This window comes from Drosophila persimilis, unplaced genomic scaffold (genome assembly GCF_003286085.1).
Source record: "Drosophila persimilis strain 14011-0111.01,24,50 unplaced genomic scaffold, DperRS2 tig00000780-arrow-arrow-pilon, whole genome shotgun sequence".
Classification (NCBI taxonomy): Eukaryota; Metazoa; Arthropoda; class Insecta; order Diptera; family Drosophilidae; genus Drosophila; species Drosophila persimilis.
Window position 1 is genome coordinate 950,806 of NW_020825353.1, and position 20,211 is coordinate 971,016.

General features: G+C 45.6%; 1 protein-coding gene across 1 annotated transcript; it reads right to left on the bottom strand.

Annotated features, from left to right (window-relative positions):
* Positions 1-7,491: 7,491 nt before the first annotated feature.
* Positions 7,492-9,949, bottom strand: LOC113566572. The gene is given in 4 exon segments (XM_026992776.1): positions 7,492-7,593; positions 7,596-7,718; positions 7,720-7,832; positions 9,811-9,949. Coding segments are annotated over 4 exon segments (477 nt in total).
* Positions 9,950-20,211: the final 10,262 nt, after the last annotated feature.

The window sequence follows — 20,211 nt, forward strand, 5'->3', positions numbered from 1 at the left end:
GGGGGGAAAAGCTTTTCTAACGTGAAACATTGCACCGTGCCGCGCCGCACAGTCAATTTAATTTTAATTTACACTCCATGCATAAACAATTAAAAGCAACGCGCGGTGTCAATTGATGAGCAGCACATCCCCAAACGCATGCGGCAAGCGGCAGGCGGCAGACAGCAGGCACCAGGCAGCGCCAGGTAGTGCTCGTCCCCTCTTGCTGGCTGGGTGCTGGCTCCTGGACCTGCTCATTGTCCAAGTGAAAAATATTTATAAAAATTATTTCCCCCAGGCCGGGGCACCCAATCGTATCTGCTCTGCTCTGAAAGGAACCTCCCGAAACAGCAGTTCAGGCCATTAAGCACGAGGACGAAAAGGATGCCGCCATTGCTGCGGTCCATTCAGCAATTGTTTGTGCAAATGTGCAACGGAAGCCGGAATGGAAGTATTTTACGGCCAGCTGCCAATGCAGGAGCCCCCCAGGAGTGCTGGCAGATGAGCAGGGCATGGAGCTGTGTATTAAGGATAAGGATATGACTCATGAGGCGAAACGGCGAATGTAAATTTGATTGAGATTTTAAGCAACAAAGCCGGCCGAAAGGATCTTTTCGAGAGAAAGGAACAAGATGATTGTACACTCATTAAACTGGGGAAATGCAATCCAACTTTAAACCGGTTACAGGTTATTGCCATTTCCCAATCGATTTCCATTGTTTGACTAGTTTCTTAGGCATCCGTCTGCATCTGTTCTGTCGCATCAAATTAGTTAAATTGTGACAGCTTCATATAAGGCTCAAGGGTTAATCCATCCAATGGCAATGGGCCTTCTTTTACATCTCGTATCATTTTTATATTCATATTTATATGCACAATATATGATCAATCAGTCGTGTGTCACGTGTGTACGGCTGAACAGAGGGGGAGGGGCAACGCCTACAGGCCACATTTATGTTTGGCTACGACCATGTTTTGTTTGTGGCCAAAGTACACATAGCATTCGGGGAGAGCCCAAGCAACAACATCGGGACTCCAACCTGAAGCAACAGCCCAAAAACAATTTCCATGTTTTTACTGCAAAGGAATATGTTTTCAAAACTGACCCCATGAATATACCAGAGAATTTCCGAAATCCAGCTATGGAATCTCTCTTTAGTGAGCCGACAGATACGAGTGAAACTGTAAAATTACAAAAATGTCCCACAGAGTGCTTCTCCAATATCTATTTCCGTTACAAGATAATTACTTTGACTCCCAGAATTCTCAAAGAAGACAAAAACCCCATAAGCAAACAATCAAACAACAAGGCACTGAACGAACAGAGGGCTGGCTCTCTCTGTAGTGGAGATCGATAGACTTTTGTAAGAAGTAAACGATTTGTATGCTGCAACTCCCGGCATCGCCCCCACTCGCCATAAACATAGACAATAAATTTTGGACAAAAGGCAAAACACATTCGACGAGTGGCAACAGCAGAACAACAACGAAAAAAAGAAAATAAGGAATCACAGAGACAGAGACAGAGACAGCGGAGTCTAAAGGCAGACGAGAAAGAAGCAGGAGAGGGTGCAAAAAAAAAATAGATAAGGGCATTGAGAGAGAAACAGAACAACGAAACCAAAAACCCAAAACAAAATGGCAGCTCTTTTAGACTCGGTTTCGATTTATATAGTTATAAATCTGTTGCTGGGGCAGGCACGGGCACAGGCACAGGGGGGATGTGGATGCCTCTGCAAGACCATTGAAGCGGCAAATTCTTTTGCGGCTGCCGAGCATTCTCGTCTGCATCTGTTCCCCCCTGCAAAAATGTTGCACAAAATATTCATTGACTCCACAGAGTGTGACAAAAGAGGGGCAAGGCAGAGGCAGAGGCAGAGGCAGAGGCACAGGGCAAAAAGAGAGCCGAGTCAGTTGCACAAACTTATTTTTATGCCCTGTTAATTGTCCCCTTCCAACACCATGCCCCCTGGACCACTTCCCTTGCCACACTTTTGCATACGCAACTGTCAACTTTTGCCATTTTCGCCAAACTTCACACCAGGCGAAAGGCGAAAGGCGAGAGCAGGCTGTGAGCAAAGGGGTCTTCAGGGGTTCGGGAGTCCAGGCACTCCCCACTCATATGTGTGGGCATCATAAATATTTTCCAGCCCATTGATTTTTGGTCGTTTGGGCTGCCAGCCGTTGCTGATGAAGTCTACATCAGTGGCCCGGGCCTAGTAGCAGGGCCTATGCCTCTCTCTGTCTGTGGGTGTTGTGCATGTGTGTGTGGGTGGGTGTGGGTGGTTGTGGATGTTCCGGAAGTGAAATTCGCCATTGTCTAAGAGAGAAATAAAGCTGAGCCATACAAACTTGTCCTAAGCTCAAGCAAGGATGCTAAATAATTGATATTCTGCAAGAAGATTCCAGGACACAATCAGAACTGCTCGCAGAAGGATGCTACAAAATTCAGTGCCCTTAAAAGTATGCTCCGGATTTGATTGACGATTCGACGGGCAAAAGGGATTTGAGGAACGGAACAGCGACATTAACGAAATTTTTGCCGATGTTTTTGTTGCTTGTCACGCATAAGCTTCCGTTGCCCAACGACCTCTCACTCGATCTCGAGCGAGACTCTCCCATTTTGTGTGTTTTGTTTCCTGCGACACTTGATTGCTTTTGTGTGCCTGTGTGTGTGCGCGCTAAAAAGTATGCTACGCTTCAAATAGACGCAAATTATGTTGTCGGTTTATGGCAGTAAAAGAGTGGCAACAGCAGGAAGGAGAGAGCCTGATACATGGGCAGGAGGGAGACGGAGTGTGCGGCTCGTTCAATGCGTTTTTATTCCCAACAACAACGTTTTATGGGGCAGGGCAGAGACTCATAAATATTTTTGCTCAAGTTAATTGAAACATTACCAAAAAATGCTTGTTGGCAAATATTGAACAATTCTTGTTCTTGTTGTTTGCGGGATTTCCAAAAGACCCCCCTGCCCCCGAAAAATACACTCGCATGACTAATGGCTCACACACACACACACACACACACATACATACCAACATATATATATATTTTTTAGCACAAAACGATTTTTTGTAATGATTTATTGGCAGTTGATGGATATAAATGGGCGAGAAATGTTTACCCGCTGGTATTTATATGGCAAACAGCCTCGGTACCAAACAGCCATGGAATTGAATGGGGCTGAAAAGCAGAGGAAAATACTCTCGCACTGGTGCCGTGATTGTCAAGCTTTGTGACTGAAGATTGCTCCAATTAATAGTTCTGTCCGTGGCCCAAAGATATTTGCTAGTAAACAATTAAGGGCCTGTAAGCGTCACATTTTTTACAGCTCAATTAACAATGAATATTCAATGTGGCAATGTGGCAATCTGGCAACGTGTGGCAGCGAGTCCGAAAAAACCATGCTGCAATGTTATGTTATTTTTATGAGATTTTTTTTACTGGATATTAATATGCATATCTGCCTTGAATTTTGATGGAAATTCAATGAGCATCTTTACTTTAACCCGAAAACGGGAAAATTTAATTTAAACTTTCTTTTTTGAATGAGGAGGAGGGGAGAACAAGTGCAACCGCATAATTTGGCAACATTTTGCGGTTCAACTTTCTCACATTTCGGCACTTTTTCTCCAGTTAATTTTGCGGTTTCTAATTAAAATTTGTTTGCATCGTATAAACTCTCCAATTTTTTTGACTGTTGCCTTCCCCCGATTCTCTTGTCTTGGGTCGCCGTCTAATTAGGGTCTGGTCTGGTCTGGGGCCAAAATGAAATTGCACGCAGCGTGCGGCCTTTTTAATAATGATGCTTACGCCAAAAAAAAACAAAAAAAAAACCAAATTGTGTACATATATTTTGACAGACAACCGAAAGGACGTGACGGCCATGGCGAGACGGGGGCTAATTGAAAAAAATATATTTAATAGCATAATTCTTGCCGCTTGCGGTTGCCATTGCCCAGAAGGAGGAGGTGTGAGAGCTGGTGGGTTTTGCGGCGACGGTAAAACTTTGAACCTTCAAAAGATTGGAGAGTCTTACGCGTACGCCCCCCTCTCTCTGCTCCTCCCTTTCGTTATTGGCTATCACCTGGCAACGATCTCATAGGGAGGGTCTTCGGAGGACACGAAAGCCAGTCACGTCGCGACATCAAACACTATTCAAATGAAATTTGTTTTTGATTAGACAATTTCTATGCAAAAATCAACGCCAAGAGTTTAATAAAACAAATTGGTTTTTCTGTAAGCTTTCGCCTCGCTCCACCACATTTCCTTTCGGGTGTGTGCTGCTGTCTGCTTACAGCTAAATTAAATTAAAAATTCAATGTGGGGGGCATTAGCACGCGACAAGATTGAATTCCTTCGTCAGATCAGAAATTGTCTCTGCTATTGATGAAGCCAATGATTGCGGAAATGGGGCAATCGGTCAGTGAAGTGGGGAAGGTCCACTGGGGAGTCCTTCTCTCCTTTGGGTCCTTCTCTATCTGCTGCTGACGCCTCGCAAATTAACGGCAAGCTGTTGAATATTGCTTCTGATGGTTGGTTCTGTCTCCATTTTAAAATGAAATGTTTTGAGGGTCCCATGTCCCATACACAGCGGAAATTATTTTGAGGTTCAATTTTGTCCTTGCTTGTGGATGCTTTTCCCAGCTAGCAGAAGGATTGCTGGCTAGTTATTGCTTGCGGTTAGGCCCAAGTTGCAGTACTGCAGTGATTCGCTTGAACTCTGATGAACCCACAAGAAACTCTCATAGAATTTTTGGTTTCCCAGGCTTGTCCGAATCGTGTAACATGTCTTAGTACTAAAGGATGTAGCAGCGTCTTGGTATCCTTCAAATGGTAGCAACCTTCAACAAATCCAAATGTTGAAACAGCCAGATCTTGTGGAATTTCAATACTTTTCCGACGCTTGCCGCAGTCTTGCCTGTCACTCTCTTTGATCTCGCCAATTGGCTTGACTTTGCCACTTCCAGGTGCCACAAATAAATAGCCCCCTGACAAATACTAAGCGACACTGTCCATCAATTATTAGTTAAGACCGTATTCACAAAAGTAAATTACAACAAATAATTGCAGCACCCAAGAGACCAGAATATCCTCCCATTTTAGGGACCTTTGCACATTACCCTTGGTACGTATGTACTTCCTCTCTTGGCCATATCCGTACTCCTTTCGTTTTCGGACTCAGCTTATGCAAGATCCAGGGGGTTAAGTGCCGGTAAAATGTAAATATGCATAAAGAGGAGCCGGTCTTGGCCTTTGACCGGGTGCAACTTTTATGGGGATACGAAGGTGAATGCATACCTACACACATACATATGTGAGGAAGTTTCTCTGATTGCATCTCGCATCTCTCTGTAATCCAGAACTTCATTAGGGCAAGTGGCCTGGCCTGGCCTGGCCTCCTGCTCCTGCTCTTGCCCCTGCACCTCCGGTAACTTCCCGCTACAAAAGTTGACCATCTAATAAATTGAAATATAAGTAACAGGCAGGGAGATATACGGGTACGGGTACAGGTACGGCTATAAGTCCGTGGGTGTGTGTGTGTGTGTGTATGTTGCACAATTTTCATTTGTGTTAATAACGCCAACGGTCAGCTTTGATTGTGCATTTTGTGAGTGAAATAAAAGTGTGGGAGGAGCACTACAGGAGAAGGACTGCTGAAGGAGCCCTAGAGGAGCACGATCTGAAGATGGAGCAGATGTTGTCGAATTGGGGAAAAAGTTTCGGTCTCCTTTCTCCATTACGTGGCGACGACGCTGCTCTCGAAAGCCACTTGGGCAATTAGAGCCCTGCAAAAGTTTGTGGCCCCGGCGCCATCGCCATCATCATCATCAGGACAACTGTGAAACTTTCGTCAAGCATTGGGGAGTTGAAGTTTTCTTCGCCCATGGACCCTGTCTCTCCTGCCGTCCTGCCCTCCTGCCCCCTCCCCCTGCGGTCGTGCGGTAATTGCGTGCGTATTGTTAGACGAAGGCATTTGAGATACCGGAGATCCTGGAGAAAACTGCTGCAGTCAAGACGTGAGCCGCCCTATGAATCATAAGAATATTGCAGGTGTAACTCGAGTAAATATGTAATCGAGTCTCAGACTCCCCGTTGGATCCATTCAGGCGCATGATGATTGCTTTGATTTTCAATCCCCCCTGCCTGACCCCTCGCGTTGCTGCTCCGGCAAATAATAAAATGCATATCAAGCTCAAATTGAATATCCTCATTTGACGCATAAACCAAGAAACCGAGAAACAAGAACATCAGCCAGGATACAAGGACTATGCAGGAAACAATGTATGCAATCCTTGCTTATGGCAAGTAAAATACACCTTTGTGTGTTGCCCATAAAAAATGCAGCAAAGAAGCCTGGCAAAATGGTTGAGCTGGCGGGAGCGAATGCCGAGCGGTATGGTATGCCGAGAAGACAAAAAGGTAGCATAAACTGTTGGATCCTTGCAGCGGATTGGAGTGGAGTGGACTGCATCCACCCGTCGCATGCTGGTGTTCTGTGTCCATGTCCCGGCATTAAGCAGTAAAAAAAATGCAGAAATGAAAAGAAAAAGAGATGAGCATGGGTCCATGGGTCCATGGGGCGGATGGGCGCAGGTGGAAAGAACAAGCGGAGTAGTCAATACTGGCAATAGTTCTAAAGCAGTACAAGACACAGAGATATACATATATATGGAGAGGGAGTAAGGAAAAGAGAAGGAAGGTGTTACGGGGCCAACGAGAGAGAGAGAGAGAGAGAGAGAGAGAAGAACAGCAACAAGCCACCACATTATGACAACAATAAAACCCGGAAAAGCAATAAGAAATACAAAGGGCAGAAGAAGAGGCCGAATGAGGGTGGCTCCATAAGTTCATAGGAAAAAACAATTTACAAAATTCTCAAAATAGAATGGTAAAAAATGGAAATGATATCCCATTCCAGGTGCGGTATCCAGGGCTTTTCCAATCAAAGCTTTTGCCAGATGATAATGCGTGGGTAATTTTAGGAAATTAGAGGCAGTGTCAATAAGGGTATATATTTATCGATCCGTGACGGTATTTGTATGTGTAAGATTAAAATAATAACTGTGACTAGGGCCTAAAATATAAGTAAGTAAAAGCTCAAAGATTGCAGAACAGACAAGACTATTCCGACTCCATTGCGTAAGTACGTTTGGCTTTCTCTTTGGACTTAAGAGAGCTTTAAGAGGGCCTGGAGCCAGCTCAAAAGCCAGCCCACACAAATCGTGTACCATTGGAATTGATGGGTCTTTGTTTGTACATGGTGCATATGTGCTATTATCCATAAATAATACCAATAATTCCACGATTTGCTTACTCCTCAAATCCGATCCTACTATTTCTCATTCCACTGAATAGGGAGAAACCCTTGAAGCAACTCTCGCTCATAACTGATGCTTATGTGCTTACTGCAACAACTTGGCATTACCGGCAATGCCGACAAACAAAGGATATTTCCCCACCCGCAGGACCCAAGCCCTACCCCCTGCCCTACCCTCTTTTCCAGTTGCCTTAGCTTTTTACCGATTTTCTGGTTGGCCAACAACAACAGCAGCAGCAACAGCGAATCATGCAACAAGCAACGAGGCAGCAGCAAAAGCAGCCACAGAGAGAGATGAAAAGATAAGCAAAGATTGCGAAAATTGTATTTTCCATTGTGAGTGTTTTGAGGGGGTTTAGAGGGGGCTGGAGTCGGAGTTGGAGTGTCCGTGTCTTGGCCAAAGGATGCAGTCGGAAAACAAAAAAAAATATAAAATACCAAAAACGTTTGCTCCATAAGCTTTCTATTGGTTTGGGGTTTTCGGGGTTGAGGGTTGGGGGATAGTGGGTAGTGGCAACCTTTTCGGACAACCCTTTTGGTGAAAGATTGAAAGAGAAAGCGATAGAGGGAGCGAAGGAGAGAGGGGCCCCGTTCAAGGAGCTCTTCTCAATTTCCGTTACACGCCAATGCGCGTGTAAGAAGCATGTAAATATGAAAGGAACGAATGAAAGGACGATAGATGCCAAAGTTATGAGCCTGCAATTGTAGTTGGCCCCGGATGAAGGGCCCAGAGATGGCCAAGAGCATGGGAATGGATGAGGATGGGAAAGACAAAGAGAGGGAGAATGGAGAAGCAGCAGCAGAGCATAAATCAAAATCAAATTTGAGTGCTGTTTAGTCAAGTGGTTTTTGGGTGGCCTGAAGCCCCTGGCAGCGGTGGACGGGCCAGCGGAAACATTGCCACAGAAGTGACCAATAAGTGGGTCAGTAGTCAGCATTAAGTGGAATTCCAAACTATTGTGCTGACAACAGTACGTCTCTCCTCTCCCCTCTCCACTCTCCACACTCAACACCCTCTCCGCAACGCCTCTATCAAAGGAGTCCTGATTGGATTTTTGCTGAACTACGACTGGTCTTAAGACAATTAAAAGCCATCAAAATTCAACAGCTTACCATTAAATCAATGGCTGGCCTGGCTGTTGAGTGCCTCCCAGTGTCCGAGGCCCAAAGTCGAATCTGAAGCCGATTTTGATGGAAATGAATTGGGGATTCGGCTTTCATCGACAATTAGAGATGGGAGACGCTCCAGAGGCTGGGCCAAGCGACGAGTAGGAGATTGAAGAGGCTTAAACATTAATTAGAAATGCCATTATCCATTGTAATTCTGATCGAATTGGGGACCCAAGGTGAGTATTGGTGCGATATACGATATTCCCACCCTGCAAATTCCACCTCTAGACATCGTCTACTTTGTTTACGCGATGAAAAATTTGCATTTTATTAGCTTTCGAGCCGCTCGAGTGTCTGTAACCCAGACCTCCAGCCTCCAGGCAGGAAGAAGGAGTACGACAGAGAGAGACAAAGGACCAAACTGGATAAATTTGCATTTCAAAGTCCTGGCGAAACGTTCAATGAAAAACTACTTCGCATTCAATTCGTTTTCCGCTGATAACAGGCGTCATAGAAGCCCAAGCGGGGCTTTTGGCAAACAAGTCCTGTCAAAAGATTGAGATTAAAATAGCCATGTCAAAAAGGGAAGATTGGGCTACAAATATGAAATATCCCCTCAGCATAATATGAGATCATAAATATCGGGCTTAAAGCAGCATTGGCAACAGCAGCATTGGCAGCAACAACCACAGTCCGCAGGAGTAACGGAAAGCAAAAGCGAAAGTTTCCTCTATTCTTTGTGTGGCTTGGTCTCATCCGGAAAACTGATTGTGAGGGACATGGAAAACCTATTTGAATTTCATTTTCGTATGCAAATTTTCAATGGGTTTTTATGCCGTTCGTTTCATTTCATTTCGTTTGTGAAACGGAAACTAAGCCACAGAAATATGCAAGTGCTCGCTGCTCTTGCCGCTCGACTTTTGCCTTGACTTTCATGGCGGATGCCGATGCCCAGCCAGACCCAGACCCAGAGCTCTGCTCTGCTCTGCCCTGCCCCGACTCGACCTCGAACCTTCAGTCCAGTCCAGTTCTTCGGTTTGGTCTGCGAAACAATTGAAACAAGTTTGCAATCAGTGCACAAACTTTTTGCCACCGACAAAGGGCGGCAGGCGAGAGAGAGAACCCGGGCCCTCAAAGAGAAGCAGACAAACAAGCCCTGAGAGATACTCGTACCCTCGTGCTCGTACGAGGGCTCGGAGAAAAAACGCAGCAGCAAATTGTGCGGCTGTCAAGGACGGAAGGGTGGTCTGGCGTTTGGCAGTAAACAACTTCGGGTGCGCCTAAAAGTATGCAATAAAGGCGCAAACAGAATTCGCAGAACCGAAATAGGGACTACACCGAATAGCGAATACGCTGATAAGGTCCCAGCTTGAGTTCAGAAACTCCTCTGAATACTGTACTTCCATAGCAGCTTATCGAGCGCATGGACTCCGTGCCCGACACTCCATATACAAAGTGTCCCACAGGAGGAGGAGTCATGGGCATAGGTAGGGGTTTGGGACTGGTACTGGGACTGGGAGTAGGGTGGAGGTGTGGCATGATCCAATATCTATAAATCAAAAGGCGCACAAAAAGCTCTTTACAATAAAGCTTAATCACAAACAAGTGGGGGCGATGAAAAGTGAGAAAAGTTTAAGCAGCAATCAAGAACGACAAACAAAACAAAAAAAGAGGCGGAGGATTAGAGGGATTACCAATAATGCGCTAGAAAATTGAAACTTAAGTTTGTTAAAGTTTCGTTAAAATGGTCAAACAGTGGGCGGGGGGGACCGGGGGGGCGACGGGCTGATAAAAAGCGCTATGGCCTTTTGATTGATACGATTGAAACGGAATCGAATGTTTTTCTAATTACGCCTCATTAGGATTACAAATCGAGAGTAGGCGGAAGAAGCTGCTAGCCTCATAAATATTTAGCAAAATGAAATTGAAAACGAGGACCGGGGCTCGTTTCGAGAATTCCGCAATTGATTTCGAGCATGTGATTGATTGTCTGTCGGCTCTCTGATGCGAATCCTTCTCGGCGACACCATAAATGTCGTCTGCTGTGTCACAGTGTCACACCTACACACATGACCAGGCTGTGAGGCAGTTACTCCACGTACAAGAAAGAGAATGAAATGGGTCTGGGCTAGCAGCGAGGCATGAACATGACGCATGAAAGTCGTAACAAAACACTTTGATTGATGATTGAAATGCCATGTGTCTGGGGGTCTTAGTTATGGCATCGTGAGGAGCTCTCATACCATATCTCAAGAAGGATCTACTACCGCTAACAGTTCCATTCAATAATTAGTTTTGAGAATTACACGCGCAACTGAGCCCGGAACACCTTGGAATGCCATCACGAAACCATCTCCAATCAGACCGCAATCGCTGTTCGCCACCGCAAAATGGAGTCTACTCCTGCCCCTCGCGCCCGCACGAACACATTCAGGTGCACATATGTAAGTTCATGATTCCATAATGTCTGTGACATGTGGCCATCAACTGGACCCACTCGTGGCTCCCACTCTGTCTCCCACTCTCTTCCTTTCCCCCTCAGTGTCTGTGCGGTCAGGCAGTTACAGGTTTGAGTTAATCCATTGTCGTCATCCTCTCCAATGCTGGCGTGAGGATGTGTTGTGGATGTTGTGGATGTTGTCGATGTTGCTGCTGTTGGTGGCTTGTCTTTGAAATGTTTCGGCGGTCGACGGTTCGCTGCTCTGCGGCTGGTTTTTGGTTTCTGGATAAACGAAGCCCGCTCCCCATCCACCGTTCGTTTCGACCATAGCTTTAACTCTCAGTTGAAGTTTAATTAAAATTTCAATTTTTCCACATATGTATGTTTGCTATTTTTACTACCACGAGAAGGTTTAAGAAAAGAATAAAATCTGGATGATTTGATTGAAAAATTCTTGAGAGATAGGTTTTAATATTAAATAAATATTGAATATTTATCAGCTAGACCTGGGGAAACATACTGGAAAATGCTTCGATCAAGCCGTCGATCGACTAGACCTGAATGTTTGGTTCCTTTTCTAAAACCTGAAGGTTTGGTTTGTTTTCGCTTGAACTTATCCTGCATGCAGTTCATCCACTAAACCTGAAGCTTTGGTTCAACCAGTATGCCAGTGAAACCTGAAGGTTTGGTTCGTTCTCGCTTGAACTGATCCTGCAAGCAGTTCATCACCTAAACCTGAAGCTTTGGTTCAAGCAGTACGCCAGTGAAACCTGAAGGTTTGGTTCGTTCTCGCTTGAACTGATCCTACAAGCAGTTCATCACCTAAACCTGAAGCTTTGGTTCAAGCAGTTCGCCACTGAAACCAGAAGGTTTTGGTTTGTTTTCTCTTGAAATGATTTTGCAAGCCACTTTCTCAGGATTTTGTGGGCGGGTGTGTAATTAAGAATAATTCAAGTAAAGAGAATTTATGCATTAAACTTTATTAATATCTATTGTAGGGCGAAAAGAACAGATAAGCACGCATATGTACGTACGTATGCATATTTCAGAATATCCCTGATATATGTGAGAGTAATCGTATTGAAAATGCATATCAATTTATCATACGCCTGATTTGACTACCTGGGCCCTGGGGCAGGCGGGAAAATCATTCGCCCCGAGCAAATGTAAAATTTAAATGCAATGTAATTAAAATGAAATAAAGACGGAAAACAGAACTCACTCAGCAGTCGCTCCGTACATACACACACACACGCGCACACATACAAACACAGGTGATGAATGGACGTTGAAAGGAGTGTTGGGGACCCCACTACGGTGGGGAAGAGGCGACCTGCCGTCTGGTGACCTGGTGATTATTTAGATGCATTCGGAAACCAGCAGCAGCTCAGAGACTTAATGTCGAATATTTAATTATCACACACAATCAGGGAATAACCAAGTAATTTTCTAGATGGCTGGGTTTTGATTACGTTTTATACAGTCATATTTTTGAGCAGGAAAAGGCAAATTCTTTATTTAATTGCCGACATTTTCGAATTGAATGTTGTACATTGATACTCCATCGCTGTATAGGTAGTGATTTCTCATTGAGGAATCTACAGTGCATGCTTGCGTGTGCGTATGGTTCGACTTTAAACGCAAGACAACTTTATGTAACTCATCTCTACTTCTGACTTAGTTTCGCATTAACGAACCTAATTAATTGCTTATGCTGCTGCCTAATTACGGCATTATGTCTGTGGCAAAACAATGACCTGACATTTACATAAGCATTAGGACAAACTTCCATCTCCGTTTCTCTGTCACTCCCCGCCCCTATCGTACAAGTACAAGTACGAGTGCGAGTGCGAGTACGAGTACGAGTATGTGTGTCCGTGTCTGTAATTGACACTTTTGGTCTGTCAGAGGCGCCTCACAAAGGCCCCAATACAATTGTCCTGATTGCGGGCCCCTGCACGCAAAGAAGCAAATCCATCTATCAAACGCGACCAACTCTCTGCCGAACGTGAATACATATGTATTTATGTATTTATGTGTGTGCTGGCTGGATTATGCAGGACTCGCATAACTCATACGCAGCGTGGCATGGAAATTATTCGCTCCGTAAAACATCCACACGAAGAGCTGCACAAAAGAGAGAGACCCATACAAATTGAACAAAATTGCCGGCAACCTTTACACAATTGCCAGAAAAGAACCTAAAACCAGGCACAAGAAAAAAATACAAGATAAAGAGAGAGGGGAAAAGGGGATGTCCAGGCAGGGGCGAAGTTGGGGATAGTGGGGGATCTATCATCAGGTTTTGGGTCTCAGATGCATGGGATAGACAAATACTTGGATATTTTAGATACCAATAATGACATTTTGGCAGTTTGGCAATATGGAACTATACGAACCCTCTCAAGGAACGCCGCCACTGACCATCGGCAGGGACCAACCACTTAATGATAATTGCGCAGCTTAAAAATGAACCTCCAATTCAAAGGGGAAGAGATGGAAAAAAGACAAACCCTAAACATGGCAACCCGAAACGGAAAAGGGGTCACGTTGCTCTCACGTTGATTCGACCCGTCTCACCGCCCACCGCCCACGGGCCACGGCCAACTGCCAACAGTTTATGCTCGTATTTCCTGCCTTACGCTGAATGTTTGAATGTTTTAAGTTGGCCAGCAAAAATATTTGCAGCTATTCGCCGCTTAACAACTTAGAAAATGAAAAGGGATCCATCCCCTCACCCCATGCCCCCACCCCATTCGCCGGCCCAGCCATCAGCAGGGAAAGTGCCGGACAAAAGCCAAAACCCACGCACATTTTTCACATAATTTCCTTGGGGATTAAGTTTCCACTTGGCCCCTCCTCCCGTTGGACCAAAGGAAGCTGCCCGATGAAGGGGCCGGCCCACCTCCTTGTGCCTTTATTAATTTTGTGCCACAAAAGTAAATAGAAAACGGAGGGCGACCCGAGTAAATTTCATTAAAGGACGACGACAGGGACTCTGACAAAAGGACAGGGAAGGGAAGAAGGTCCAGGCCGGGGTAAAATGTAACTAATAGATAAAGTGCGATTACGATTTCTCGGGTCACAAATCACAAGGCGACGCGACAGGAAATGACATTTGTTGTCGCCTGGAAAATGGAATAACCAAAATCGGTAATGGCTGATGGGTGGGTGGAAGTATGGAAGGATGGAAGGATGTGGGCGGAGAGGAGCCAAATGAAATTACAATCAGTCTGGCCCCAAACTGAATTTAGTTCCCTTGGAACGCTGCTGCTCTTCGGCTCCTCCCCATTTTTTTTTCGGGAAGTTTTTCGCTCCCTGCTACTGCGGAGTATTCTGCATAAAGAATTCGCCTGCAGGGCACCGAAAAATTTATGCGCACACCTCTTTCGGAATTTAACAAAAAAAAAGTATTACACGCAAAATAAAAACAAAAAATCTGTATAAAAGTATGAAACATGACTGCAAGCAAGAGACAGAGAACGGTAGAAAAAGTGTGACAGAGCGAAGCAGAGAGAGAGAGAGAGAGAGAGAGAGAGTGCGAGCGATGCCTGGGAGACTACAACTTCTTCTTGGTCTTGGGGGGTTCTCACTTGCTCTTGGTCTTGGCGTGCAGCAAAATGGCGACAAAAGTGAACGGGGAATAAAATGCTCGTGGCGGTAACCCCCGACACTTTTTAAAGCGTCAAAAAATGTGTTGTTGCGGTTTAAGTCGCACAGGAAGGAGGTTGAAATACTACCATGGAAATACTTGCACAATTTTACGCACGAGACGGTTCTATATCAGACTGTGGAATGCACTAAAATAGATCACATTTTTGGGGCCATTTTGGTAGCATTGTGTGCATTAAAACAAAAATCAGAAACGACCACTTCCACATGGATGCAGTCAAACGAATTATTTGCTCGGACAAAAAGAAAGAACTTTTTGTGCCGGAAAAAATGGCGCTCGTTGAAATCTGTGGGTCTGTCGGGAATGAGGCTTAAAATAAATTATAGACAAAATCAAGGCAATTAAATCAAAGCCACGTCAGTAACTCAAACAAGAAGGCGGCCAACGTTTGCTGCTGCCTCATGAATATGCAACGACTGAGCGTGTGGCAAGGAGTGTGTTGTGTCTGTAGGTCTGTTTGGGGTATGTATTGGGTGGGTTCTGAGTGAGTGGTGAGGAGGAGGACAGCAGGCAAATGGGGCAGCATTTTCGTGATTGAATTCATTGATGAACAACAACTGCCAGGCAAGAGGCAGAGAGAGATAGAGAGAGACAGAGAGAGAGAGAGAGAGAGAGAGCAATTGAAGTTTATGCAAGTGATTGGCCACATGTGCCAAGCTGAATGAACCTCTGGATACCCTACCCTATCACACTACCACTGCCACTGCCACTGCCGCTGCCCCTACCGCTGCCACTCCCCCCTATCCAACCGCTATCAGTGTCTGTCCATCCAGGATCCTGGAGTGGTGCACAACAGCGTGAAATGTGCGGCTGGGGGGCATTGAAACAAATCACCTTGATTGATGATTGGCATTTTGTTGCCAAGTGGCAGACTGTGAGAGAGGGGCACACACTCTCCGATTCACTGGGCCATCTCGCCGCAACCTCCCCCATCCACCGACCCCTCCCCCACCCCCTACCACCTTCTGACACTCTGCTTCTGTAAGTCAAAACCCCAAAAGTCAACCGCAATTAAATGAAAAGGCTGACAGAGTGGGGTTGGAGTATGGCCTGTGGATTGTGTATTGTGCACTGTGTACTGTCTACTGTGGAGTACTATTGAGGGGAATTCGAGTTTCTGTTTTGGCTTATTGCTGCAGTAACAGGTGCAGTGCTGTGTGCGGATAGGCACTGCAGTTGTCAGCGCTGTCAGATGTCAGACATTGTTTTCACTGTTTAATCGAATTAACAGAAATGTTTGACAGTTTTTATTGTGCTAATTAAAAATTTTAAGAGTTGTGGTTGCGGTTAGAAAAGGAATGCGAAGGGATGCTCCAGAGATAATTGTCAGATAAGTAGTGATTGATTCTCATTTATTTGTTCCTTTTATTTGCTGAGAGTGAGAGTCGAATTGTTACAGATATACTGAAATCTTATCGCCAGAGAAATAGCTGTTGCTTCATCTCTATATGTAAATGAAATACACATTCCTTCCTACGCCCTTCTGTTTTCAGATTTGCCCAACAACATTCGTTTGAATTCAACAAGAAAGGCTAATTGCCAGTGAGGGGTACCCTGCCCTGACCTGCCCTGCCTCCAATGTCTTCAATCTCTTCGCTAACAATTTCTCCGAAACAGAATCAAATGATTCATCATCATAAGCTGATTCCGTGTCCAACCCATAAGCGTCTAGCAATCTCAGTCTTCACACGCAGCGAAACATGCCCCAATGCCGCATACCCATACCAATGCTTCAGATCCCAAAAGCGTAAACAGATTGATTGGAAGGGTGATCAGGCGGAAGCCCCTTAGGCCGCACACTTAAAAAAGCACGGGAGGATGAGGATGGTAGCGAGCACCTTGGTCGCAGCCTGAGGTGTCGCCCCACACTTGGAGCACGAGTGGAGTAGCTTCACGCCGCGGCGATGCAATCAATCAATATTCAATACATTTTGGAGAAGGCAGACAAAGGGAAAGACTGTGGGGAGGTGGGTACAGACGGGACGGGGGGTGGGAGACGGGGGGAATTGAAAAAATGAAATCAAACAGCGCTTAAAAATTTATTAACGTTCGCCAAACCAGTTAAACGTCAGCAAATTGTATTTTTATGTTAAGACCATTAATGAAAACCGGAAGCAAACAGAACGCAAATGGATGCAGCGGAAAAAACGCTGAAACCTGGTAAAACCAAAAGGAGAAAATAATAAAACATTTTTGCATTTAATGTACACAGAAGGAGAGGCGGATGGAAGGATGTGCAGGATATGCCAGCGGCGTCGGCGGCGACGACGGCGACGGCGGGATTGGTAGCACTTCGATTAAGTAGCTTTGTAAACAGCGGGAGCTGGCACAGGAGCAGCCGTCCCGTCCGGGATTGGGAACACGGACTACAATCCAGGACAAGGACCAGGGCCAGGACCAGGACCAGGAGCAGGAGCAGTCCAGCAGTCAAGCAGCCAGGACCTTCGCGCAGACACTTGAAAATGCATAACTTTTGAATGAGGTGCGGCGCAGAGTTCTGACTGGGGTCCTACTAGAGAGGGAGTTCTGCTGCTGCCGGTCCGACTTGTTTGCCTCGCTTTTAATGCATTTTACGCCATGCTGCGTTTCTCCTCAACCCCGCAACTCTCTGTCTATCAGCTCCTTTTGTTTTCCACTCGCTGAAAAATGCAATGCAAATGCTATCAATGCAAATAAAGCTGATTAAGCTGCATTTTGATAAATTTTCCCATGATTTTACATTTAAATAAGGGGGAACGCTGGAAAACTGCTGCAAAAAAGTCATGAATCAACTGCATTGCCACAAACACACAAAAAGTGTGTCCCCGAAACCAGGCAGCAGCAGGCATTTCTTAGCCACTATTTTTCTGTCAAAGCCAAATTAATTAGTGGCCAGTGCACACACATAAAAACTGGCTTAAATAAGCCAAACTAATGTTGCGGACTTTGGGCAATCAGGGCTGGAAAAATTCAATGAAAACAAGAGGCTTGGGATAGCCTTTCAGTTCGCTTTCTTGATCACTGATCCATGATCTCTGATGGTTTCGACCTACATCTTAGACACATTTATGAAACATTTCATCTATTCATCTATAGAGACACAAGGAAATAATTGTTGGATGGTCCCGTCTATAAATGATGATCGAATATTCGAGTGTTCGCTGGGGAAATCTCTGCAGCCCTAAAATTCAAAGTGATTTTTCTCATCTCTCATTGAGGCCGTCCCTGCAATCCGCACCCCCCCCTATCCGGTCTCCATAGCCACTCTATCTTCAAGTTCTTACAAAGTGAGCAAAAGTTTTTGGGCTGTTTGCTTATTTGTCGTGTAATTAAAAGGCTTGCACATTAATTTCCAGCTGCACGAATAGGAAATACGCAATGCAGACATGGCCGGGCCGAGAATGGTGAGGACGGAGCCGAAAAGCCTTACAAAGCGCTCCCATGATAAATCCCCGACAATTTTTTCGGCCAGAGGGAGAGCGAATGGAGACGGGCTATCCTTTGTCCGACTGAAACTTATTTTATTTTCATTCTCAGTTTTTTGGCTGCCGCTCAGCGCGCGCTCTCAAACAACAAAGTCAACAAGGAAAACTAGGAAAAGCAGCTGAGAAGCAGCAGGCGAAGTATAAGGAGAAGGAGAAGGAAAATCTCTTGCAATTAGCGCTGGGAAAAGTTCTCGGCTCTAATTGATTTGCTGTAAACCGTTTGACGCTTTGGTCGTCTCGTCCTGCTTTGCGATGCCTGCAGACTCTACTTTAAAACGTAATGCCCGCCCATCCTGGAGTCCTGCCCCGATTCCTTCGTCCTGCTGCACTAAAGTATGCAACACAATTGTTATTGAACACGTGCACGCGCCCTCTGCAGCCATGTGGAGCCGGATAAGGAGCAGGAGCAGGAGAGGATTCGAGAAGGACACAGAGCAGAGCCATCGTCAAAAGCAAAACAAAGAGGTTTTTTCCCCAGCACAACTCTGGCGCTTAAAAATGCTAACAAGTTGGGGAAAAAATGTGTGGGAAAAAGGTGCCAGAGGGTTGGCCTATGAGTTGGGAGCCCTTGAACTACTATTCGGAACCACACGCCTGTACAAAGGGCAACTTCCTCATGGGAGAGATTATCGGGTAAAAACTGGATTTATCTTAAGGATATGTTCTATACTAGGAGCCTTTCTTTCCATAGTTTAAGAACTGCGGCTACAGAAAATTCCTTCGTCGAATGATATACAAGTTTTTAACAATTTGCTTATAAAATGCGGAGTAAACAGGTTCGACTTAGACACCCTGCACTCAAGAAGCTGACGGCTCCATGGCCACAGGGATTCAATCGAATATGTCTGTCTGTCCATCGATTCCACAATTCATTGAACCACCCACGGGGGCAACGGCAACACCGTACCGCATCGCCACACCGAAGTGCAACAAAATGCACAGAAGCATTGCGGCAGGCAGCCGTAGACGAGAAACAGCTTTGCCAAATGGTTGGGAGGGAGGCATGATTTGAAAAATTCAAAGCAAACAACAACGAAAACTGGCAAGGCTTTTGCACTTGCCTCGCCCGCGCGAGTCGCGCCACCAATTCCGCCACCCGCCTAAAAAAATCACACAAAAGTTATCGCCACCGTACACGCGAGCGAAACAATAACTCGGGACACGGTTCGATCGGCCAGGTGAGAAGTTGTCGAATGCATTCGCATCCATTTTAAAGTTTTCCCCAACTGAAAAAATACGGAGAGGCGCCCATAAAGCCTCAGAGCAGGAGACGGACACATAAACGATGAGGGAGAGGGCTCTACACCACAGAAATGAAAAAAAAAGAGAAAAAAAGAAAAAAACAGGAATGGAAAGAAAATCCATCAAAAAATTAGCCACGGCCTGAGGCCCAGTCCTGGCGAACACTTGAGTTGAAACCTCATTTTAGGCCACGTCGCATACCATCCCCGCTGTCGCTGCCATTGCCATTGCCGCTGTTGACGCGGCGTCACTTTTGACGCCTCCGCACCGCAAAGACGCCACAGGCGGGGAGAAAAGAGAAAGGGTGCCGGTGCCCCACCTCGTGGCACTCCACGACGACAGACAGTCGGAACGGAACGAAACGAAACGGTAAGGAAGTTACACTTAAAGCTATGCCGACGCCTTTGACACGCATGGCGGGATGCCACTTTGATGTTTCTCCGTCAAGTGGTAAATGGCTGAGAGGTTCCTGCGGCCCGGGCCCAGGCCGGGGCCGCAAATATTTGCTAAATGCAAATTACTTTTGACGCTTGACAATATGAAAACGTAAGTGAAATGATTGGCTCATCTCATCCAAGATCCCCAGACGGGGGAGCAAGAGTTAGGCGGTCTGAGGTTCGAGGCAACAGCGCACTGGGGAAACTGAAGTAGATCACATGCATACATACCTTCATCATTTCTATTCAAAGTTGAATGTTGAAATTACATTCATCCAGTGCACTGCGGTGTTTAGCCAAAAATCAGCTTGAGACTTGCCTAAAAGGACACAAAAGTGAGCGTGTTGGATTCCAACAGGAAGGGATACGTACCGATTCGGGCTTGCGGGCGAAACGATAATCCTATTCCAGATTGAAGAAGTGCCCCAGCCAGCGCAGAAGGGCATGGGGCCTTCCAGACCCCAAATCTCCCAATATCACTCCACTAGGACCGAATAACACAACTAAAATAACAATAATCCCGCGCAATGGCATTGTTTTCACTC